At 41.5% G+C, this 19,230-nt stretch overlaps 1 protein-coding gene across 1 annotated transcript in view; it reads left to right on the top strand.

Moving 5' to 3' along the window:
- The window catches only part of LOC308328216 (VPS10 domain-containing receptor SorCS3-like), a 56,267-nt gene that overhangs the window by 20,457 nt on the left and 16,580 nt on the right, over positions 1-19,230 (top strand). The window contains exons 2-14 of the mRNA XM_080781962.1: positions 5,941-6,008; positions 8,240-8,339; positions 8,587-8,745; positions 8,877-8,950; positions 10,443-10,507; positions 11,016-11,134; positions 14,055-14,144; positions 15,084-15,263; positions 15,470-15,616; positions 16,504-16,606; positions 17,022-17,098; positions 17,210-17,301; positions 19,090-19,197. Of these exons, the coding sequence (XP_080638088.1) occupies positions 5,941-6,008; positions 8,240-8,339; positions 8,587-8,745; positions 8,877-8,950; positions 10,443-10,507; positions 11,016-11,134; positions 14,055-14,144; positions 15,084-15,263; positions 15,470-15,616; positions 16,504-16,606; positions 17,022-17,098; positions 17,210-17,301; positions 19,090-19,197 (1,382 nt within the window). The remainder of the gene's footprint in view (positions 1-5,940; positions 6,009-8,239; positions 8,340-8,586; positions 8,746-8,876; positions 8,951-10,442; positions 10,508-11,015; positions 11,135-14,054; positions 14,145-15,083; positions 15,264-15,469; positions 15,617-16,503; positions 16,607-17,021; positions 17,099-17,209; positions 17,302-19,089; positions 19,198-19,230) is intronic.

Raw genomic sequence — 19,230 nt, 5'->3', positions numbered from 1 at the left:
GATTGTTGGAATGTCTATATATTTAATTCACATGAAAATACATACTTTTAAAGTATACACAGTAAAATCCAGATTGTTAATTTAACACTGAGAGTGTAAGAAAAAATAAAGGGAAGCTCCGCACACTCAGATCTGCGCACAATCAATGTATTTATTTAGCAAGCTTTCGGTCTACTGACCTTTTTCTCCATTTTGTTGTGTTGTGACATACATTGCTTTATTGCCCTTGGCTTCTGTCTTAATTTTCTTAATGAATGTGGGAACGTTTACCAACTAATCAGAACTGGACCAGTACTGGCTCTGAGTGAGCGGTCAGTGCAGTGTAATGCTACAACACACAGTCTCAGCTGGCAGCGTTTCCCTGCCACCTGCCAGCTTCTGATGTTTGATAATAGCCTAGAATGCATTAAAACCATGCACGTGCACGCACGCACACACACACACACACACAAACACTACAAACACCACAAACACCAAATTGGCATCGCTTGGTCCTTCTGTCTAAGCCCAGAGCTTCTTTCAAATCTCCCATCTCTTTCCCAAATGTGCGATACAGGACGCACGCACGCACACACGCACGCACACACACTGTGGGCAGTGTGACTCTGTGGTGCAGGTAGAGATAGAAATGACATCAAGAGTTGAAGGCATCCCTCTTAGTGCCCATTAGTCTCTCCATTTGTCCTCACATGATGAGTTGGCAACGCAATACAGGTACTCGTCTCTCTCGCGGTCTCCCACATACACCGAGTTGCCGCGAGTCAGGGGTCCAATTAAATGAAGGGCAATGTCTGGCCCTGGAGGAGATGATGTTTCACTGAGCCATTTGATGGATTCAGACCCCTATCTTTTGCCTCGGTTTATTGTATCACACAAAAACTGACCTTCGGACAATGCTGCCCTACAGCTAACAAAGGGGCTGGCAGAAGTATGTGGTAAGCTGTAGGTTTACGTTGGCATATTAATGCTTAGATTTATGGAATCATTTAGCCAGTCATTTGATGTGTCGAGGTGCTGGAAGTTCAAGCCCGACACACAAACACACAAAAATCAGTTATCAGTTTGATATTCCATTGAGGCCACGTAAGGCAGGGGGGTTCTCTTCCAAGGGTTGGCTTACTCTACGTACAGTTTTATTCTCAGCAATTTATCAAATGTAATGCGTATTCATGAGAATGCAAATGTGTATCATTTGTACACTGCACCTCTCAGAGGATGCCAAAGGTAACTGGTACTATAGGCACGTGTCAATACGGCTCGGAGTAAATATTTCATGAGCCGCCAGCCGAGCCGTTACAAAGAACCTTAGATCATTCGCTGATATAAACTTGGGGGTCCCTTGGAAATTAATTTAGATCCTGCAGTTGTCCCTGCCAGGTGGGTTCAAAAACAGAGGCAGATTTACATGAAAGTGACTGTATAGAAAGTGACTGTATATAGTAATCAGTTTAGAGTAATAATAAGGTCCCATCCACCAACCCCCAACCCCCTCCTACCCAGGAGGAAAATAATATTTGAGGGGTTCTATTAATGATGCTTCACTCGGGTGAGCAGGAATGTGATGGGGGTTCATGGCGTCGTGCACGCAAAATAGCAGATCTACAAGCTCATGACAAAAGGAAGTGGAGCACATCGCGAGCATGTAAATCAGGATTTATTTAAGTGTTCAACACTGGTGTGCAACCAAGTATAAATCCAAACCAAGGGCTCTGTGAAAACTCCTTTCTCCCTTCTCGGCAGTGTGGTGGTGTGATGCTCTGCTGCACAAAGCATTTTATAGTGTTTAGCTTTTAAAAGAAATGCACTGGGATAGTTGGGAGCCAGGGAGAAGTGGATCAGCTAAAAAAGAAAAGGAAAAAAACCTTTGTGTCTGTGTGTTCCTGTTCTGGCGTGTCTGTCTGACAGACAGACAGACAGACAGACAGACCTGTCTGTCTGTCTGATTGCCTGCCTGCTTGTTCATGTGTGTGTGTGTGAGAACATGTGCATGCATGCGTGGAAAGCCTGTGTGATTGAAAGTCATGTAGGGGAGTGTGCGGTTGAGATGTACAGTTATACGTCCAGATGATCAAATGAAAGTATATGGCTGTTGCCATGGAGGCTGTCTATTCAACCATTCAAACAGCCCCAAATCTCTCTCTCTCTCTGTGGGGAAAACAGCACCTCTCCATGATATGCCTTTTATGTGTTCCTTCCTATCTATTTGCATGCTGGGTAATAATAAAAAATGTATGGGGTTCAAAATGAGAATGAATAAATACATGAATAAATAAATAAATGGAGTAATTGGAAAGTCAGTTAACTCGTTGAAATCTGGACTGCATCTGTGTCATTTATTTTATTTTAACCACTTTAAACATTATTTTATAGCAGATCTACAAGCTCATAGTGGGTCACTTTGTGTCGCGCTATGAGCTTGTACCTGATATGTTTTAAAAATCGTGAAAAGCGAACATTTTTAAATTAAATCTGTGCTTCTGTGCGTCCCTGGAACAAAACATTTTGAGATGGGGGTCGGCAGCCAAATGCAAATCATTTTGGGGGTCCTTGACATCAAAATGTTTAAGAACGACACATGCAACATAGGTTTTTCATAAAACTTAGGAATTAGAAGATTATTTTGTAGAATCGGCCTCAGGTCTTAGTGGGTTAAAAGATTAATGGAAAAAAGGATAGAAAAAGAATAAAGACACGAATAGAATATTTGGATAAAGGGATGAGTGAACTCTCTTCAATCAGTAATCTAAAAAAAGAAAAAAAAAACATTTCTTGACTTTCCTGAGGCAAACCTTTCTTTCCTCGCATCAATAAAACATAAACATGAATAAATGCACTGCTTTTGGCCTTCCAGGGTCCTTACTTAATTTCATGTACACAAGTGAGTGATGATATGCATGGGAAATTGTATTTACCTAGAGGGCTCAAAATAATTCCTGCTGCCATTCTTTTTTGTTTGTTTTCGGTATTTACATAAATGTGATGCTGCATCAAATAAACTATTGCTGAATTTAGTATGGGCCTCATGCAACTTCAATAACAAAGCTCTATAACTGTAAGCGATTCATCAGCTACTTGCCCTCTTGGTTTCGGCATTTGCATGTAGAGCAGTGTCACCAAATGGATCCGTAAGGCAGGGTCCGTTTACACACTCAGAGTTAAATTAACACTCAGTGTAGCTCTCAATATTGTTGGGGGAAAGCGTTTGCACATTTTCTCCAGGGATGGAGTCCTGGAGTATCCACTCAGGGACCAATCATCCAAAAAGTCAGCTGCATTGCTGCTCTTGTGGTCTCTGAAGTAGACGGTCAGTGACCCAAGCCAGCATTGATAATGAGCCAATTGCAAGACAACACAGAGTCAACATTCAGAGAGGGTATGAACCGTATGAACAGACCGAGCTACCAGAGGTGTCGCCAAAGAGAGGACTAAAATGGATGTTACACCGTATAAGATTTATGGGGATTTTGCCTACAACTGAGACCATAATATTCAGACCTGACGGACAGAAAAGCAGTCGCATCTCAGTGACAACGCAGAAGTTCTATGCCAATCGACTGTTGTTAATTATAACCGTTTAAAATAAGATTTTATGAGATGTGATGGGCTTAATATGCATTCCCTACCGGTCACCAAAGTTTACACTTTACTGTATTGTCCTTTCAGCAAAAGTAAATGAATCACTTAATTGTATTAAATTGCATATACAGTAAGAACAAATTCTACATTAAAAAAAACACAATTTCAAAGCTATAATAAAGAAAATTGCGCTCAGTATAGCAAAATGTGGGTGGAGAGTCTTCCTTGACCTACATTGGTGTGTCTGAAAAGTATGATGCTGACGCATGTACTGTGCATGTGCGTGTGCGTACTGTCGTACACACACACACCCACACCCCCACACACACACACACATAGCGCGCGCGAGCACAGTGGTGAAATCATAATCTCATGGCAGAGATAATACATTGTAGATTTAATTTACGACACAATATTGCAGGCTTTACTACCAATGTACAGACTTGTCATGAACAAAAGGGAATTGAGACTAATCATCAATGGTCTTGCAGAGTATTTCCCTTCTGTCTGTTTTTCAAAGTAGGCAATTAGGTCTAACATCACAACCATTTAACTAAGTCTATACTCCAAATTGATTCAGACGCTGGTGTTGGTCCTTGCAGACATGGCGCATTTAGTTATGCAAATGGTTATCTCTCTGCGCGATGGGTTAATTAACCTGTAATGCAAGATAGTCCGAGCCATGCACAGTAGCCGTCTGATGGCTAAATAGTGGGTCAATTGGGTTTTTAGCACTTTGCAAGTGGGCTTAGGGCCATGCCATTGTTCCTTCAACTCTCGTGTGTTTTCTCAGGGTTTAATGACTCGTTCCATGGGTCCCAGAAGGTTAATGTGTTTAAACCCACAGTAATTGAGCTTTTGACCTATCGTTCACAAGCTTCATTTTATTCTATTCATATCACGCTATGTTATGCCATGCTGCTCCACACATTTGATAGTCATCGGCCACGTCTGCAGCTTACCCCACCACCGCCCCTAAGGCACCAACCCCTTGCACTGCCTCGAGTTGCAAACATATACCCCTAGGAAGTCCTTTATAAGGCCATTGGATTGGCAATATTGTGTGCGTGCCGTGAACCATTTCACACCACCCTCTGTGACTGGCCAGGCTTTTACGGTTTTATGATTTTGTATCCAGAAAAAACTTTCTGTAGCATTTAACTAAAATCTCTCCAGAACTTTGTGGAATAGTAGTTGAGTCTACGTCGTCCACTGTGTCTGCTGCTGTCATTATGAATAGGGATTCATGCAGTGGCCTCGTCACCCAGCCTGACCCAGGCATGCATCCGCCTTGGTGACGGCAGACTGCTGGGCGAGTGCTGGCGCTTTGGCATGGGGGGGGGGGGGGGTCAAGTTCAACATATGGAATGAATTCTGTACTGATGTTACGTGATGTCACAAGGCGTGACCATATATGGAGGCGTGATGTTACGAGGCATGACCATATATTTAGGCGTGATATGAACATACACCTATTAATACTATTGACATTATATGGGGAAGGGCCCCTGGCGATGTCGTCTATGGCGTGTCTACATATATGCCCATATATGGAGATCCCTGATGATGTCATGTGATGTCACATGATGTCACGAGGCATGACCATATATGGAGGCGGGGGATGACTAATGGACGGACGGACTGATGGGAAATGCACGTTTTCATAGTAGATGTAGTTGATAAGTGCCACCGTGCACTAAACCGCTGGCAGTTGGATATGGTCAAAACTCAGTCACTGTCTGTCTGTCTGTCTAGTTAGTCGGACAACGCTATCTGCTCGCTCGATTGCATTCGAGTGATAAGCAACCTACTGGTGATTATCACAATGCATAACCAACAGGCAATAAATGACAGTATTTGGAGAAGAAATTGGGATAAATCTCAGACTATAGAATAAAATAAGAATGTTCATTTTAATCACCACAGATAATAAACTAGAGAAACTGGTTTGTCTGTACAGAGATGTTCACTGAGCAATATTATTCTCTGTCATTCAGCTATTATGTAGAAATTGAAATTCACTCTTGCCACGTACTGTGTGCCTTTGTTTCTGTGGATATCATGCCGCATGAGCCATAGGCAGTTCTTGACAGCCCTTGTGGCTTTTTCAGATCACTGCCAGCAGCAGACTGGCATCTTTTGACACCATAAGGATCACTTGTCACACTTGTCATCGGGTTGCCACGTGTAGGTAATATTTTTTGGCACAGTAATGCACCAATCACTCCGTACTCATTCCACATGGTTACACCTGGGCAGGCAATGTACATGCTGATGAGGCACCTGCTTTCTGAGAGGACTGTTAATGGAGTCCTTGGCATTGCATTATGATTAAAGATGTCTCTTGTCGTTCGTGCTGTTTAGGTGATACTGATCTTGACCAAGTTGTATGACTTTAACCTGGGCGCCGTGACCGAGAGCTCTCTGTGGAGGTAAGGGGTTAACTCAATGTTGGTATGTTTGTTTAGTCATCTCCATCCAGACAGAACAAAGTTAAGCTATGTGTGGAATTGTGTAAAAACTAAATCCAAAAGCAGAGCCCCAGATACAGGAAAATAATATATTCATAGGCAATGCAGTATACAGTAAGTATGATTTATAGCGCTCTCGCTCGCTTGGATGTGAACAACCAAGTTATGCTGGGAAGCAATATGAAATATGTTTTAATAAAGGTAGTTCAGTTTTAGTTCACATCCCAATACCCTGCTCTCTGGCTCTTTACCATTCCAAGGATAGAGGGAGGGGAAAATGGAGGACTTCATTGTGGCCCAAGGACACATTTTGAAAGGTTACAGTAATAATCGAATGGTTAATGCAAGCCTTCTTTTGTCCCGTTATAGGTTTTGTCTTTTTCTTTGACCAATACATTTACAATACAGTTAGTTAGCCTACAGTTAGTAGGACCCTGACGAAGACACGTTGGTCCTTTTTGTAATGTTCTTTGCCATGCCTTAAACTCTTAAATAAAAAAGGCTTTTTTTCACCTCACTGGAACAGAGTGTTACAGTTAGTTATGATTTAATAGTTTCTCTAGCCATTTGTTTCAGAGTGAAGAGCAAGTGAAGTGCAATTGCTGCTCTATAGCCATAGCAATACCAATCGCCATTGTTTTTTCCAGTTATGGTACATTGTCAGATCATAAATAAGAATGGAATTCGTTAAGGATTTACACCACAGAGCGCCCAATCCAGACTTACATACGTACGTATGTCACCTTTCCTTTTTTTCCACCTTTCCCAAAGCCTACAGGAAACTCATTTCATTTTGAAATACACCTGACAAAGAGACCATCAGTTCATGGAGCATATAGCCTCAAATTAATTTCTGTTTCACTAGAGGCACTGCCAAGATTTACACCCGACTTGACACGTTTAGAAATCCCATATTGTGTACAGGAGGTATTCCATCATCAAGGTGTCTGCTTAACAATGGCGCCACGCGTAAATTAGAGTGTTCCTCGGGGGGTGCGCAAAGGCTCTTAGTATGGATATTAGAAAAGGACAGTGTTTTGATATTATGAAAAGATTTCTGTGATAACACAATATAAATGATTTATGAGTATAGCCCCAAGCGACTGTCGATGGCAATATACAACGTGAAGATCAACGGGTGTTTTACAGAGACTTTCTAACAAGCATCAAGTTCCTTCGTGTTACAAAATGATGAGTGCCTTTTCAGCTCAGGTAACTTCACACTACAATAACTTCATTTAAGAGGCTGTCTTCCACAGCCAGCTGCAATTGGGGAGAGATATATCAACTGAGAAGAATACTTGAGCGCAGCACAAACACAAACGCGTGCAAGGGGGTAAGCCTTTGAAAAACAATGTCAACAGCAAATGGAATGATGCAGCTTAATGCACAGGCAATGATAGCAGACACTGGGTATCTATCCAATTATGCAGTGAAATTACATTTGGAGGCACTCAGGTAGAACTGCGTGAAAGGATTGGCTAGCTCTTTGGCATGGGATAATGTAAACATAAAGAACGGAGACGCACACATCTCCCCTTGTCATGCAATACAGCGGACGGGAAGGGGACAGACAATGCTTGGAAGCACGGGTATATCCTTTCATGTTCTTCATTTGTTTATTCCTGCTGGATAATTCAGTATGCTGTGGCAGCAGGCATAAATGCCCCCATTTTCTTCCAACAAAGGCTGTTTAGTTAATGAGGTCTGGGGCTCAGGCCTCATTTATTTCCCTCACTTCCGTCACAAGACCTAACATGACTCACACTCAACGTACACATGTAGCCATTGCACAAGTCACCTTCGTTTTTCCTCCATGTTTTTCATTGTTTGCTGCATTTGGCAAATGCAGGCTCAGTCGTCAGTCAGTCAATCTTCCTTGATGAGGAGGCATGGGAAAGACAAAATCTCTTCTCATGGGGTAGGCGGTATGTCAGAAGTTTAGAGACAGACTTCAATGGTCACTGAAGGGTAGATTTTGACAGCCAGGAGAACGTGTCTTTCTACTGAATAGTAAACAAGAAGGTAACCTCAGAATCCAGTTCAGCCCCACAAGAATAGTTTGTCTTTCCCAATTAACTTGATGATTTGTAAATAGGCTACTTGTTGAATGTTGACACTTGAAGGTCTGTCCTTTAGAGGGATAAAAGCAATGTGGCCATCTTTTTTTAAACTTTTTTCTTTCTCCATAGATCAGTGGATTATGGAAGTACTTATACCAAACTCAATGATAAAGTTGGATCAAGGACTGTGTTAAGTTACCTCTACGTCTGCCCAACCAACAAGAGGAAGGTCAGTACTGTATGTTCTCCAACCTTATATTCTTTATTATTATTTTTAAAATAACTGATTCTTGAATAGACAACTAAAATGCTGCTGTTGTTCTCACTGGCTATGAAGTATTTATGTGTGCTGCAAAATGACAGCATCACTACTCTTCAAAGTGTTGAAGAGTGCCTCCTATTCTCTCCCTTTCTCTCTGTCTCTGTCTATTTCACCTTCTCTCTAATACTTTGCCTCTCCCGTATCTGTACTTTAGATAATGATGCTGAGCGACCCAGAGGTAGAGAGCGCTGTTCTCATCAGTTCAGATGAAGGGGCAAGCTTTGAGAAGCATCCCATTAACTTCTATATCCAGAGCCTTCTCTTCCACCCAGCGCAGGAAAACTGGATCCTGGCTTACAGCCATGACAGCAAGGTACTGTAGCAGTTGTGAATCCACAATGGATCTTTACTGTTGAAAGACACAAAGTGATGAAAATGCTTTTGTTGTTCTTGTTTTATCATCATTTTGGTATCACTGACATTTGGTTTCGTTTTATGTTGCAGTTGTATAGTTCAATGGACTTTGGGAGAAAATGGCTGCTTGTTCACGACAATGTGATGCCAGGGCGATTTTACTGGTATGATTATGGATTCTATTTTTGTGTTTTATGCATTGATTGAGTTAATGGCCTTTACGAATGGCCTTAAAAGAATCTCATGATCGCTTTTCACAAAACTGATCTTACCATGACGATCAAACCATGTGGCCTATTATGACTGTCTCATTTAGGCCTGTATAGTATGAACAATATGCTCCCTTTTCTATAGCACAAATAGTGCAGAATATGATGCCGTTTTTGTTGTCACTGTCATTTGGTAATCTCGGGTCCACGGGCACGCGATGGTGAATATTGATGTAACGCAGTTTATCCCTGCTTGTCATGGTTTGTGTCAAGCCCAAGTGCTTTTTGAGCTTAGAAAGAAAGGAAATTGTTTGGAAGGACATGCACTCGTTTGATAAAGGACATTTGATAAATGAGGACAGCATAGCCGGAATGGTGATGTGGTATGTGCCCTTGAAAACCAATGCTTTGTAAATATATATATATCATTGTACTTTTTCCACAGCCTTCATTTGCCCTATGTTAGCGTGTTGAAAGAAACAAACAAAAATAAGAACCGAGAAGGTAATGATACGTATCAGCCATCAGTGGAAGCTAAGCTGTCACTGCTGAGGGAGCTCAACATGTGAAACATGGAAGAAACACAGCTGCCACACGTGGTTGATGCATGTGTTTGTTTTATTCACGGCTGAGGAGACCATATATTGGTGCAAAGGAACCAAAATACAGAGTGGAAAACGGAAAGTGACCTTCTATGTACCAACAAGCCATGCTGGCCCACCAGCTGTTTTCTCCCCACACTGCACACAATCCCAATGAGACTACCATTTTATTTGCCTGGGCAGTTCCTTGTTGACAGTAATGTTATAAGCACTTAAGCCCTATTTCATCCTTCAGTGTGCGACAGTGCTGTGCAGCGGAAATAGCTTATCTAGAATTCACATTATGATGAACTTGTTGATTGGCAATTTTTTAAGATTCTTGAAAATGTTGAGAAATATATTCTTTTGCCTATAATGCCCAATAATCAGGAGGAGTCAAAAAACAAGCCTGTAATGATATGACCAAAATATAGATGCCAGGTTGAAGGTGTTTAATCTATTTATTAAATTAAAGCTTTGATCAAATGCTACATTTTATCAATGCATCTGTCGGTCTAGGTAAATAGGCTGCAGGTATGTGATAAACAAATGTTTCCCCTCTATATCCAACCTCAGGCAATGATAAATGCCTGTGTGATAACACATAACTATTCTACTGATGCTGGATGTTAATGGAATTTGTAGAGAGAGTTGGCCAGAAACTTCTGTTTTCATTTGTCTTGTAAATGCACAACCTTAACCCCTTTGTCTTTGTAGTTTGTACTACTCTTACCAATTAGCTGACATTCAGGACATAAAGAAGGTGCTGTTGTGCTGACATGCCTCTCTCTCGTTCCTACTCCCTTGCTCACTGTGTTCTTCCACATCTTCATCTCCTCCTCTACCTCTACCTCCTCCTCCTCAAGGGCGGTAATGGGACTGGACAGAGAATCAGACGTGGTTCACATCGAGACACGCATCTCCAAAGGCCGTGAGTGCTCCACTCCAGTTCAGCCCCACAAGACCCCTTGGCTCTCATTTAGAACGAGGTCACTGGCGGAAGAGGAGACCTGTTCTTCAGTTCAGATTGGTCCCAGAAGTCTTGTAAAGCAGAGTAGGAGTCTTTTCAACAAAAAAGGGAGAGATACGGGGTTGATCGATGTTTCTTTTCCTTAATCTCTCCCTCGCGTCCCATAGAAGAACCCCTAGTCTCCCTTCAAAACAGCAGACTAAATTCAGTCAAACCAATTACAGGGTTCTCTACCAGCTCAGGGAAAAAAGCGTAACTCCTTTTCAAATGTGGTCAACTCTTTTGGGACGTACATGTAAAGTGCAGATTTAGGCCATGGACATTTAATCTAGGCCATTGACATTTAATTGGACAATCATCAATTGTGTTATACCTGCATCACATTCACTGTCTGTAGGATCTGTAAGTTAGCAGCTAAAGTACGTTCAAAGTACTGTTTTAAAGTGATTTATTGACGGCTGTGTTCCAGGTGCCCGGTATGTAAAGTGCAGAGCTCAAAGATGTTCAGAGGGCAACAGACAGTACCTTTTCCCTGGACACGTGGATACCAACTCCCTGGTTGTACAAGACGAATATGTTTTCACACAGGTATGTGCACACATATATGTTCCATGCTTTCTCTCAAATATATAAATCATATCATATCAGACTGGGGAGCTTTTGTTTCATCTCTCTTTTCTTTTTTTCTTTTCTTTTTTTTGGTGGTCATTTCTGCATCTATAGCTATCAAAGCTTACATGATGGCTTGGTCCAAGCACACCTGTTCCCCAGTGTGGGTTTTGATTACGCTTTGTTCTATTCATATCACGGCACGCGCTCGGTACTGCTGCCTCTGTACACAGGTCAGACTCCTTGTCAGAAAGATGTGTTTGTCAGCCGGGAGCACACTCCTCCTGTTAGTGGCAGTCAGTGTCATTATTGCAGATTTAATTTCAGGTGCCCTCTGTCATCATTGATTTCCATCTACAGCAAGGATTTTACTGTCTGTATGCTCAGCCTTGATCCACTCACTCAGCTCTTGGGAGGATAATAGAACAAATACTGCATGCTTAGAATGAAAACTAAACAAAAACCAAGTGAAATGTTTTCTGCTCAAGGTCATACGGATATGGCACTCCACCGTGGAGAATGCAAAAAGTATTTGCAGTGTATTTTCTGTGTGTTTATAAATGTGTTCTGGTGATGATGTGACATCACTGTAGAACCTCTCTGTTTCATGCACTTGATGTCACGTACAGTACTGTTATAAGAATGAAAATACAAGGGGAAAACCACCACACTGTGATTTAAAAATGGTGATTCAATAATAATGTCTGAATTGAATTTACTTGAAATGAGATTGACCCTGGAGGCAGGGTACGAGGAAGATGCCGATGAAAATAACTGAACACAGCTGGCATGTCTGTGGGGAGCAAACCACAGTTGACTTTCTTGTGACTTTCATTGCTTGGGGCAGTTGGATTTAACTTGACAAAGAATAATGAGGTTATCGATTGGGCTACAACGAAATAAGCAGTCTTCAACACCTCCAAATTCTCTTGGGAGAGAGGGAACAGCCAAGTGCAACATCCTCAGAAATGTGGCCAGGGAAAATGCAGCTCATTGATTTTCGATAGATTATTCCATTAGAGCTCTAATGTAGTGTGTTGTGGGACACACACCATCCCTCTAGTTGATTAGAAAATAAGCAATCAAGTAGCTTCGCTAAAACTGTGAGTGGAGCTAGGGTAAAGTGGTATAGTGCATTAAGATCTTCAAGTGGCACCAAAGATAAAGACAACAGTCTACAGTGTCTTTTACCTTTGGGTGGATGATAGTGATAGTTTTTCTTTTATTTTTTTATTTTTTTTTAAGTTTTCCTTGTACTGTAACTTGTTCTTCTTTCTGTAGTGCTCCTTGAAGTATCTCTAGACTATTACATTTAGAACAATAGAAATTCCTTTAACCAGCTTTACATATTTACTTGCGCAAGCAGAGCGTGCAAGTAATGTTACCAATCAGTCAGGTGCTACGATGCGTATGTCCGGGGCCAGCATATGATGCTTCACAGAATGGAACCATATGCTGGCACGTGCAGGTATGTTTTTCGTCATGCTACGAAGCATACTGTATGTCCCATGACGTGATGAAGATATGTACCAATGTCCCTTAGAATGCATATGATATGACGTCATATGCTGGCCCCGGACATACATCGATCGTGACGTAACGATGACATGTTTCAGTGTCTGGTGGACTAAAGGTAATGCCTCTATGTATACATGTATGTAATCTGACACCACTGCCATAACAGGCATAAGTAATCATTACCATACTTCAAAATACAACTTTTTCTCCTCCAAAAGCAAGGTACATAGCAAAAAGCTAAACCTAATAATTCAATATTGCAAACGTTCCTTCACAGAGAGGCTGAGATTTGAAAGTTTGTAGCGGTCTACAGTACTTTATGGCCTACTTGTGTGCAACAAGCAAGTAGGCACTCGACAGAGTGCAGTTCTAGTTACTTGCGCAAGCAGAGCGCGCAAGTACTAGTTTCGCCCGGGACTCGTATGCACCGTCCCAGCCGTCCTGCCAATTTTGATGCGTATGCACCGTCCCAGCAAATTGTGCCTGATACGGCAGTGGTGCCAGATTACATACATGTATACATAGGAGCATTACCTTTAATCCTCCCAACACTAAAACATATCGTCATTACGTCACCATCGAAAACCAATTACACTCTGGCATTGGGTCCTTTAATTATTAAAGGACCCAATGCCAGAGTGTAATTGGTTTTCGATGGTGACGTAATGACGATATGTTATAACTGCATATTAAAGTTTAATACACATCTTTATTACGTCATCATTGAGAGCTAGTTATACAGATGTATGTAATCTGGCACCACTGCCGTATCAGGCACAATTTGCTGGGACGGTGCATACGCATCAAAATTGGCGGGACGGGAGTACAGCGCAAAGTAACCACAGTATACCGCTAATCAATTTACAAATTACATATACATAGTATATGTATAACTAGCTCTCAATGATGACGTAATAAAGATGTGGATTAAAGGACCCAATGCCCAATGAGTGTAATTGGTTTTCGATGGTGACGTAATGACGATATGTTTTAGTGTTGGGAGGATTAAAAGGTAATGCTCATCTATACATGCATGTAATCTGGCACCACTGCCGTATCAGGCACAAGAAAGTACTTGCGCACTAGTAGGCCATAAATGGCCTACTAGTGTGCAACAAGCAAGTATGCACTCGACAGAGTGCAGTTCTAGTAATTTTAAAGGTTTACTTTGTTATTCTATTTGACAGCTGACATAGTTCAGCATGTATGTATACAACTTGCCTCTCCAGCATGGGTCCAAGCTACTGAAATATATCTATTTGAGGACTTTTTCCCAATTCCTTAAACTGTGACTAGAAATATAACACTACACTACAGCACTATGGCTTTGTACAGTATCTTCCTTGAGCTCAAATGAAGCTTCTCTGACTTCATTACTTAGGTGACGACGGCGGGACGAACCACCTACTATGTGTCCTACATGAGAGAATCATTCAAAGGGATGAAATTGCCTAAATATTGTCTGCCCAAGGTAAGTGCCGAGTTCAAATATAGACTGCTATTACAGTATAATACAGTTCAAACCAAATGCAAGAATAAGAATGTAGCGAATAAAATAAAATGACACGCACACCCTCTGCACTTGCACAATTTAATTTAAGCAACGTTTCGGTCAAATAGACTGCCTGAAGAAGGTCTATTTGACGGAAACGTTGCTTAAATAAAATTGTCCCTATTGTGCAAGTGCACATGGCGTGCAAGTCATTTTATTCTCTAGGTTTGATCCCTGCCTAGTGCCTACGCACTCGTCTCTAAGCCCATCAGGTGTGCATACTGTAGTAAGACTTTGTTTCCTAAGAATGAGAATGTAAAAATTAACCTTTTTGTCAGTGTGTAGGCCAGTGGTTCTCAAACAAAGACCCCAAATTGATGTATTTGGCCACGGATGCCGATTTGAAAAGATTTTGTACGAGGGAGTTCAAAGAACCAATAACAGAAGATTTGTCAGGACTGGAATAGTTTAGGACAACTAAGAATTTACAGTAGTCGAATCGACTGGTAGTCAACTATAGGCAACTAGAGTAGGAAAAACTTTGCAGGATTCATAGAGATTGGTAGTCGAATTCTAATAAGACTCCCTTGATCGATTAGCCGACTATTTGACTAATCGAGGTTAGGCCTTCAAAATAGCATATTTTCAAGCTCACAATGTGTCACAAAGCTTGTATTTTGGGTGTTTCTGAATAGCCGGAAAAATGAAATGTGTTTAAACTGTTCTGCATTTGGCTGGGGACTCCCTGGAACCTCCTCAATGACCTCTGGGAGGTCCCCATGCCCCACTTTGTGAAACCACTGCTTTGTTATGTTATATGTAAATGCCACTGTTGTTGCTATTCATACAGTACTTTGCTCTCTTCTGTCTCTCTTTGTTTCCTGTGGTGTCTCTCTCTGTGTTTGTACACACTAACAGGACATGCATATTATCAGTACTGATGAGAAGCAGGTATTAGCGGCGGTACAGGAGTGGAATCAGAACAACACGTACAGTCTTTATATCTCAGACTCTCCTGGGGTTTACTTTACGCTCTCGCTGGAGAATCTGAGAACCAGCAGAGGACCAGCAGGAAACCTACTGGTGGACTTTTATAAGGTGCCCTACACTGAAAAATAATTTCACTCACTTTTTTTTTTACTGAATTAAATCAACTCCATTACAGCACAAAGCACACTTGACGTCTGACTAAAACACTACTTTCATTATAGCCGGTTGGCCTGTAATGGTCCATCACAATGCACATACTCTATAACACTTGAAGTTTTACATTTCAGTTCTGCTCTATTATCGCCCATTTCCAGATTGAAGGGATAAATGGCATGTATCTAGCCAACAAACTGGTGGATCATCAAATCAAGACATTCATCACGTACAACAAGGGACAGACCTGGGCCCTGTTGCCAGCTCCCACAACTGATGTGGCCGGAAATAGCCTTCACTGCGTTCTGGTGAGCACGAGTCATTGGGCTGGAATGAATGCTCTCGTACATGGGAAATGAAGCTTCTGACACACATCATTCATCAAATAATTCAGTCCCATCGGCCGTGCTTTGGAGATTCCTTGATTGAGAAACGCATTTGCACAAGGCCAGGTGCTGCTGGCATTAATTTGCCTCTGTACTTTCATTAACGGCTGAGGAAACGCCCGAGGCTGTACCAGTGTTATTTGAAAGTTGGTACGTTCGTGTGTGGCCTGGAGTGTTGTCACGTTTAGTTTCAAGGGATCAGGCAATCCATTAACCCCTGCGATTTCAATTTATTATCCGTATTACTGAAGGCACCTGCATAATGAATGTTAGATTATGCATAATTCCAGTAAACAGCCTATGTTGTTACACGTCGGATACTGTGTGCAGGCTGTGTACTTGATCCAGTGTGTTCTTTAAGGAACTGCTAGTATAGAGAAATATGTGCAGTAATTGACGTGGCTCTGCTAATATTAGGCTACAACGTTTTGTCAAGCGGCTTTTGGCAGTTTCAAAGCTACTCATTGATGTTTTCCAAGGTACTTGATACCGAGAGATGAGTCACAATGATTTGAATCAATTTAGCCAGATTTATCAATTCATCTTCAGGGAATTTTAATTACATGCCTTGTTTGCTTTAGAATGAAACGGTTCAAATGCCCTCCTTGTCCTCTCAGCCGTTTTCATTTTGCTTAGCAGAGGAGATGAGGGAGGAAAGCATCTTTGATTTCTAAATGGTCTCTGAAATTGTTGGCAGTTTTTCGCTCAAACGGGAAATGAGTTTGAAGGCAGAGCCAATTATAATTGCATTTGTTAAGATCGGTCTGATTCAACTTGTGCTTGATTGTAATCTATTGTGTTGTTGACAGCCATTTTGTTCACTACATCTACATCTGGAGATGTCAGAGAACCCCTACACATCTGGACGCATCTCCAGCAAAAACTCTGTGCCAGGGATCATTGTGGCCACAGGTACTGAGAGAACAATGACAGACTTTTTTTGTATAGATAATACTAATTAAGAGAACTAATGAGTGACAGTGATGAAGCACATCAATTTGAGACTTTGATAAACAGCTTTGCATCTCCAGAACCTTTCATGGTCACTCAGGCAATATAATAATATAATAATATATAATAGCAGTGATGCAAACACTGAAACAATCACCTAAGTTGCAAAGTTAATTTGACCTCTACACATGTAGTACATTTTGAGTGACATGATTGGGAACATAATATCCTCTAAACAGGAGAAGCACACGTTCAGGTAATGACAATTTGTGCATACAGTACTGTAGTGTAGGCGTATTATAGCTTTTTGCAGGTGCTAATGCACCAAAAAAAAGATATATATACAAGATACACAAGTTGTTATTTTTGTACCCAGGAAATGTTGGAAGAGAGCTGTCTTCCACCAACCTTGGGATGTTTATAACATCTGACGCAGGGAATAGCTGGAGACAGGTGAGTCTTGGCATCATAACTTCATTAACATTTAACAGCAGATGTGCATTCATATTGAATGTGCGCTGTGCAGCAAATGTGTCTGATGTTTCCGGGTGTTTGTGTGTGCAGATTTTCGAGGAGGAGCACAACATTTGGTTTCTTGACAACGGAGGTGCTTTGTTGGCCGTCTTACATGCAACAGCACCTCTACGACACCTATGGTACGTACACAGCAGCATCCCCGTAGCTGATACCGTAATTAGGTGTGCAAAACATCGCAGTGAACTTGTAGTTTGCAAATTGCCTGGAGACAATATATTTCTCTCCCATTTGCTAGTTTTGCGAGCTGTTTCTGCATACATTCCCTCTTTATGGTGCTTTTTGAAATGCTGATGGAATACGTTTCCATGAGTACCGGCACAGCGGCCTCTCTCGCCACATCAAAACTGAATCACTTTCAGCGGAAAAATGCGTCGGTTCCTGGATTGTTCTGGCATTTGTGTTTTTGAGTGGGGTGTTTTATGCAAATGAGTGGAGATGGTTGGAGATGGTTGGAGAGTGCTTTTGGAAGAGACTCGGAAAGTTTCACAATACATCACTATCAAAAGCGTTTAAGATTTTTACACTCTAGTGGTTAAATTGCCACTCAGGATTTTCCTGTGTAAATAATGTTTCGTGATGAAAAGTGTCTGATTAAGGTAATTCACTTTTCAAGAATGTATTGTTTAACTTAAAGGACAACTTTTTTTGTTTGTTTTTTTGTTTTAGGTTGTTAAATGAGTATTATTTTTATTTCATTTGCTGCTTTCTTTCGTTTTAGTGACTTTAGCTCTTTTTGACAGGGGGGCAGGGCATTCGTTCAGGATCTACTGAATGTGAAGGGGGATATTAGGGGGATGCCATACTGAGTGTTGTAGGCTATTATGTCAGTTTGTCACCTCCTCCTGTAATGTCCAGGTGTCTAGTAGGACTATAGTAAGTAACAATAAAGAAATCGCAGTACATTTTGTAAAAATGTTCGAATGCCCCCGTCCCACTGTCAAAATAGATAAAATCGTTAAAACAAAGTTGTCCTTTAACTTAACTTAATGCTGAACTCTGTCATTGCATTTCCTAATGGGGATTTGAACCGGGGTCGGCCAAGTAAGCACTGACATTTTAACCACTGATCCAATAGCGCACGCCTGCTACTCACTCTTTAGGCAGTACCACTTGTCAACCAGTAGTGGTCCTACCAGACCACAGGATCTACATTTCTGAGTAAGAGCAGGAGAACAAATATCACCAAAGTTGTGTGTTAGTTATATTGTGTCAGTGGTGGAAAGTAACTAAGTACATTTACTCAAGTACTGCATTTAAAGGAGCATTCAGTGATTTGGGTGATTTGGAACCCCCCCCGGTCTGCCCCGAGAACAAGATGTGCACCTGCACGCACTACAGTGGGGGGGACACGCAACAGGCCAACAGCACGCACACCAAAGCCCTCCCCCGCTCGATCATGATTGGTGGAAGGCCCCTCTCTATCCTGATTGGATGAAGGCTGGGCCACCTAGCCAAAAATGAAACTTATGGGGGTTTTTTACCCCAGGGTTTAACTGGGAACTGGGAGGAACTCCTTATATGGTCAGCACACTCTATAGTAGGGAGTATTATCACAGCAAAACAAAAAAATAAGTGATATTTGAAATATGTGAAATCACTGAATACAACCTTTAAGTACACTTTTTTTGTTTGTTCATAGTAACTTTGTAGTTTTTGATTATTAGTGGCTTTGCGGTGCGTTGTAGATACTGCTATTTTCAAATGATTATTTATACGGTTCATGTCACATTCTGCATAATGAGTAGTTTTACATTTTGTACTTTAAGTATATAATGCCAATACTTTTCTACTTTTACTCAAGTCATATTAAGTCATGTAACACACTGCTCTGGTCTTTAACTAACTAATGAAGCCCTCCATGTTATTTCCTGGGCATTGACGGTAATTTGTCTGTTGATGTGATACAGGATCAGTCTAGATGAGGGTAAGAAATGGGACCGCCACAGCTTCTCCCTGGCCCCTTTGTATGTGGACGGGGTTTTAATGGAGCCGGAGACAGAGAACCACATCATCACGTGAGTACAGATCAGAAGGAGCACACGGTCCAG

This window comes from Protomyctophum bolini, assembly GCF_963924005.1.
Source record: "Protomyctophum bolini genome assembly, chromosome: 14".
Taxonomy (NCBI): domain Eukaryota; kingdom Metazoa; phylum Chordata; class Actinopteri; order Myctophiformes; family Myctophidae; genus Protomyctophum; species Protomyctophum bolini.
This window is presented reverse-complemented; position numbering and strand designations above follow the sequence as displayed.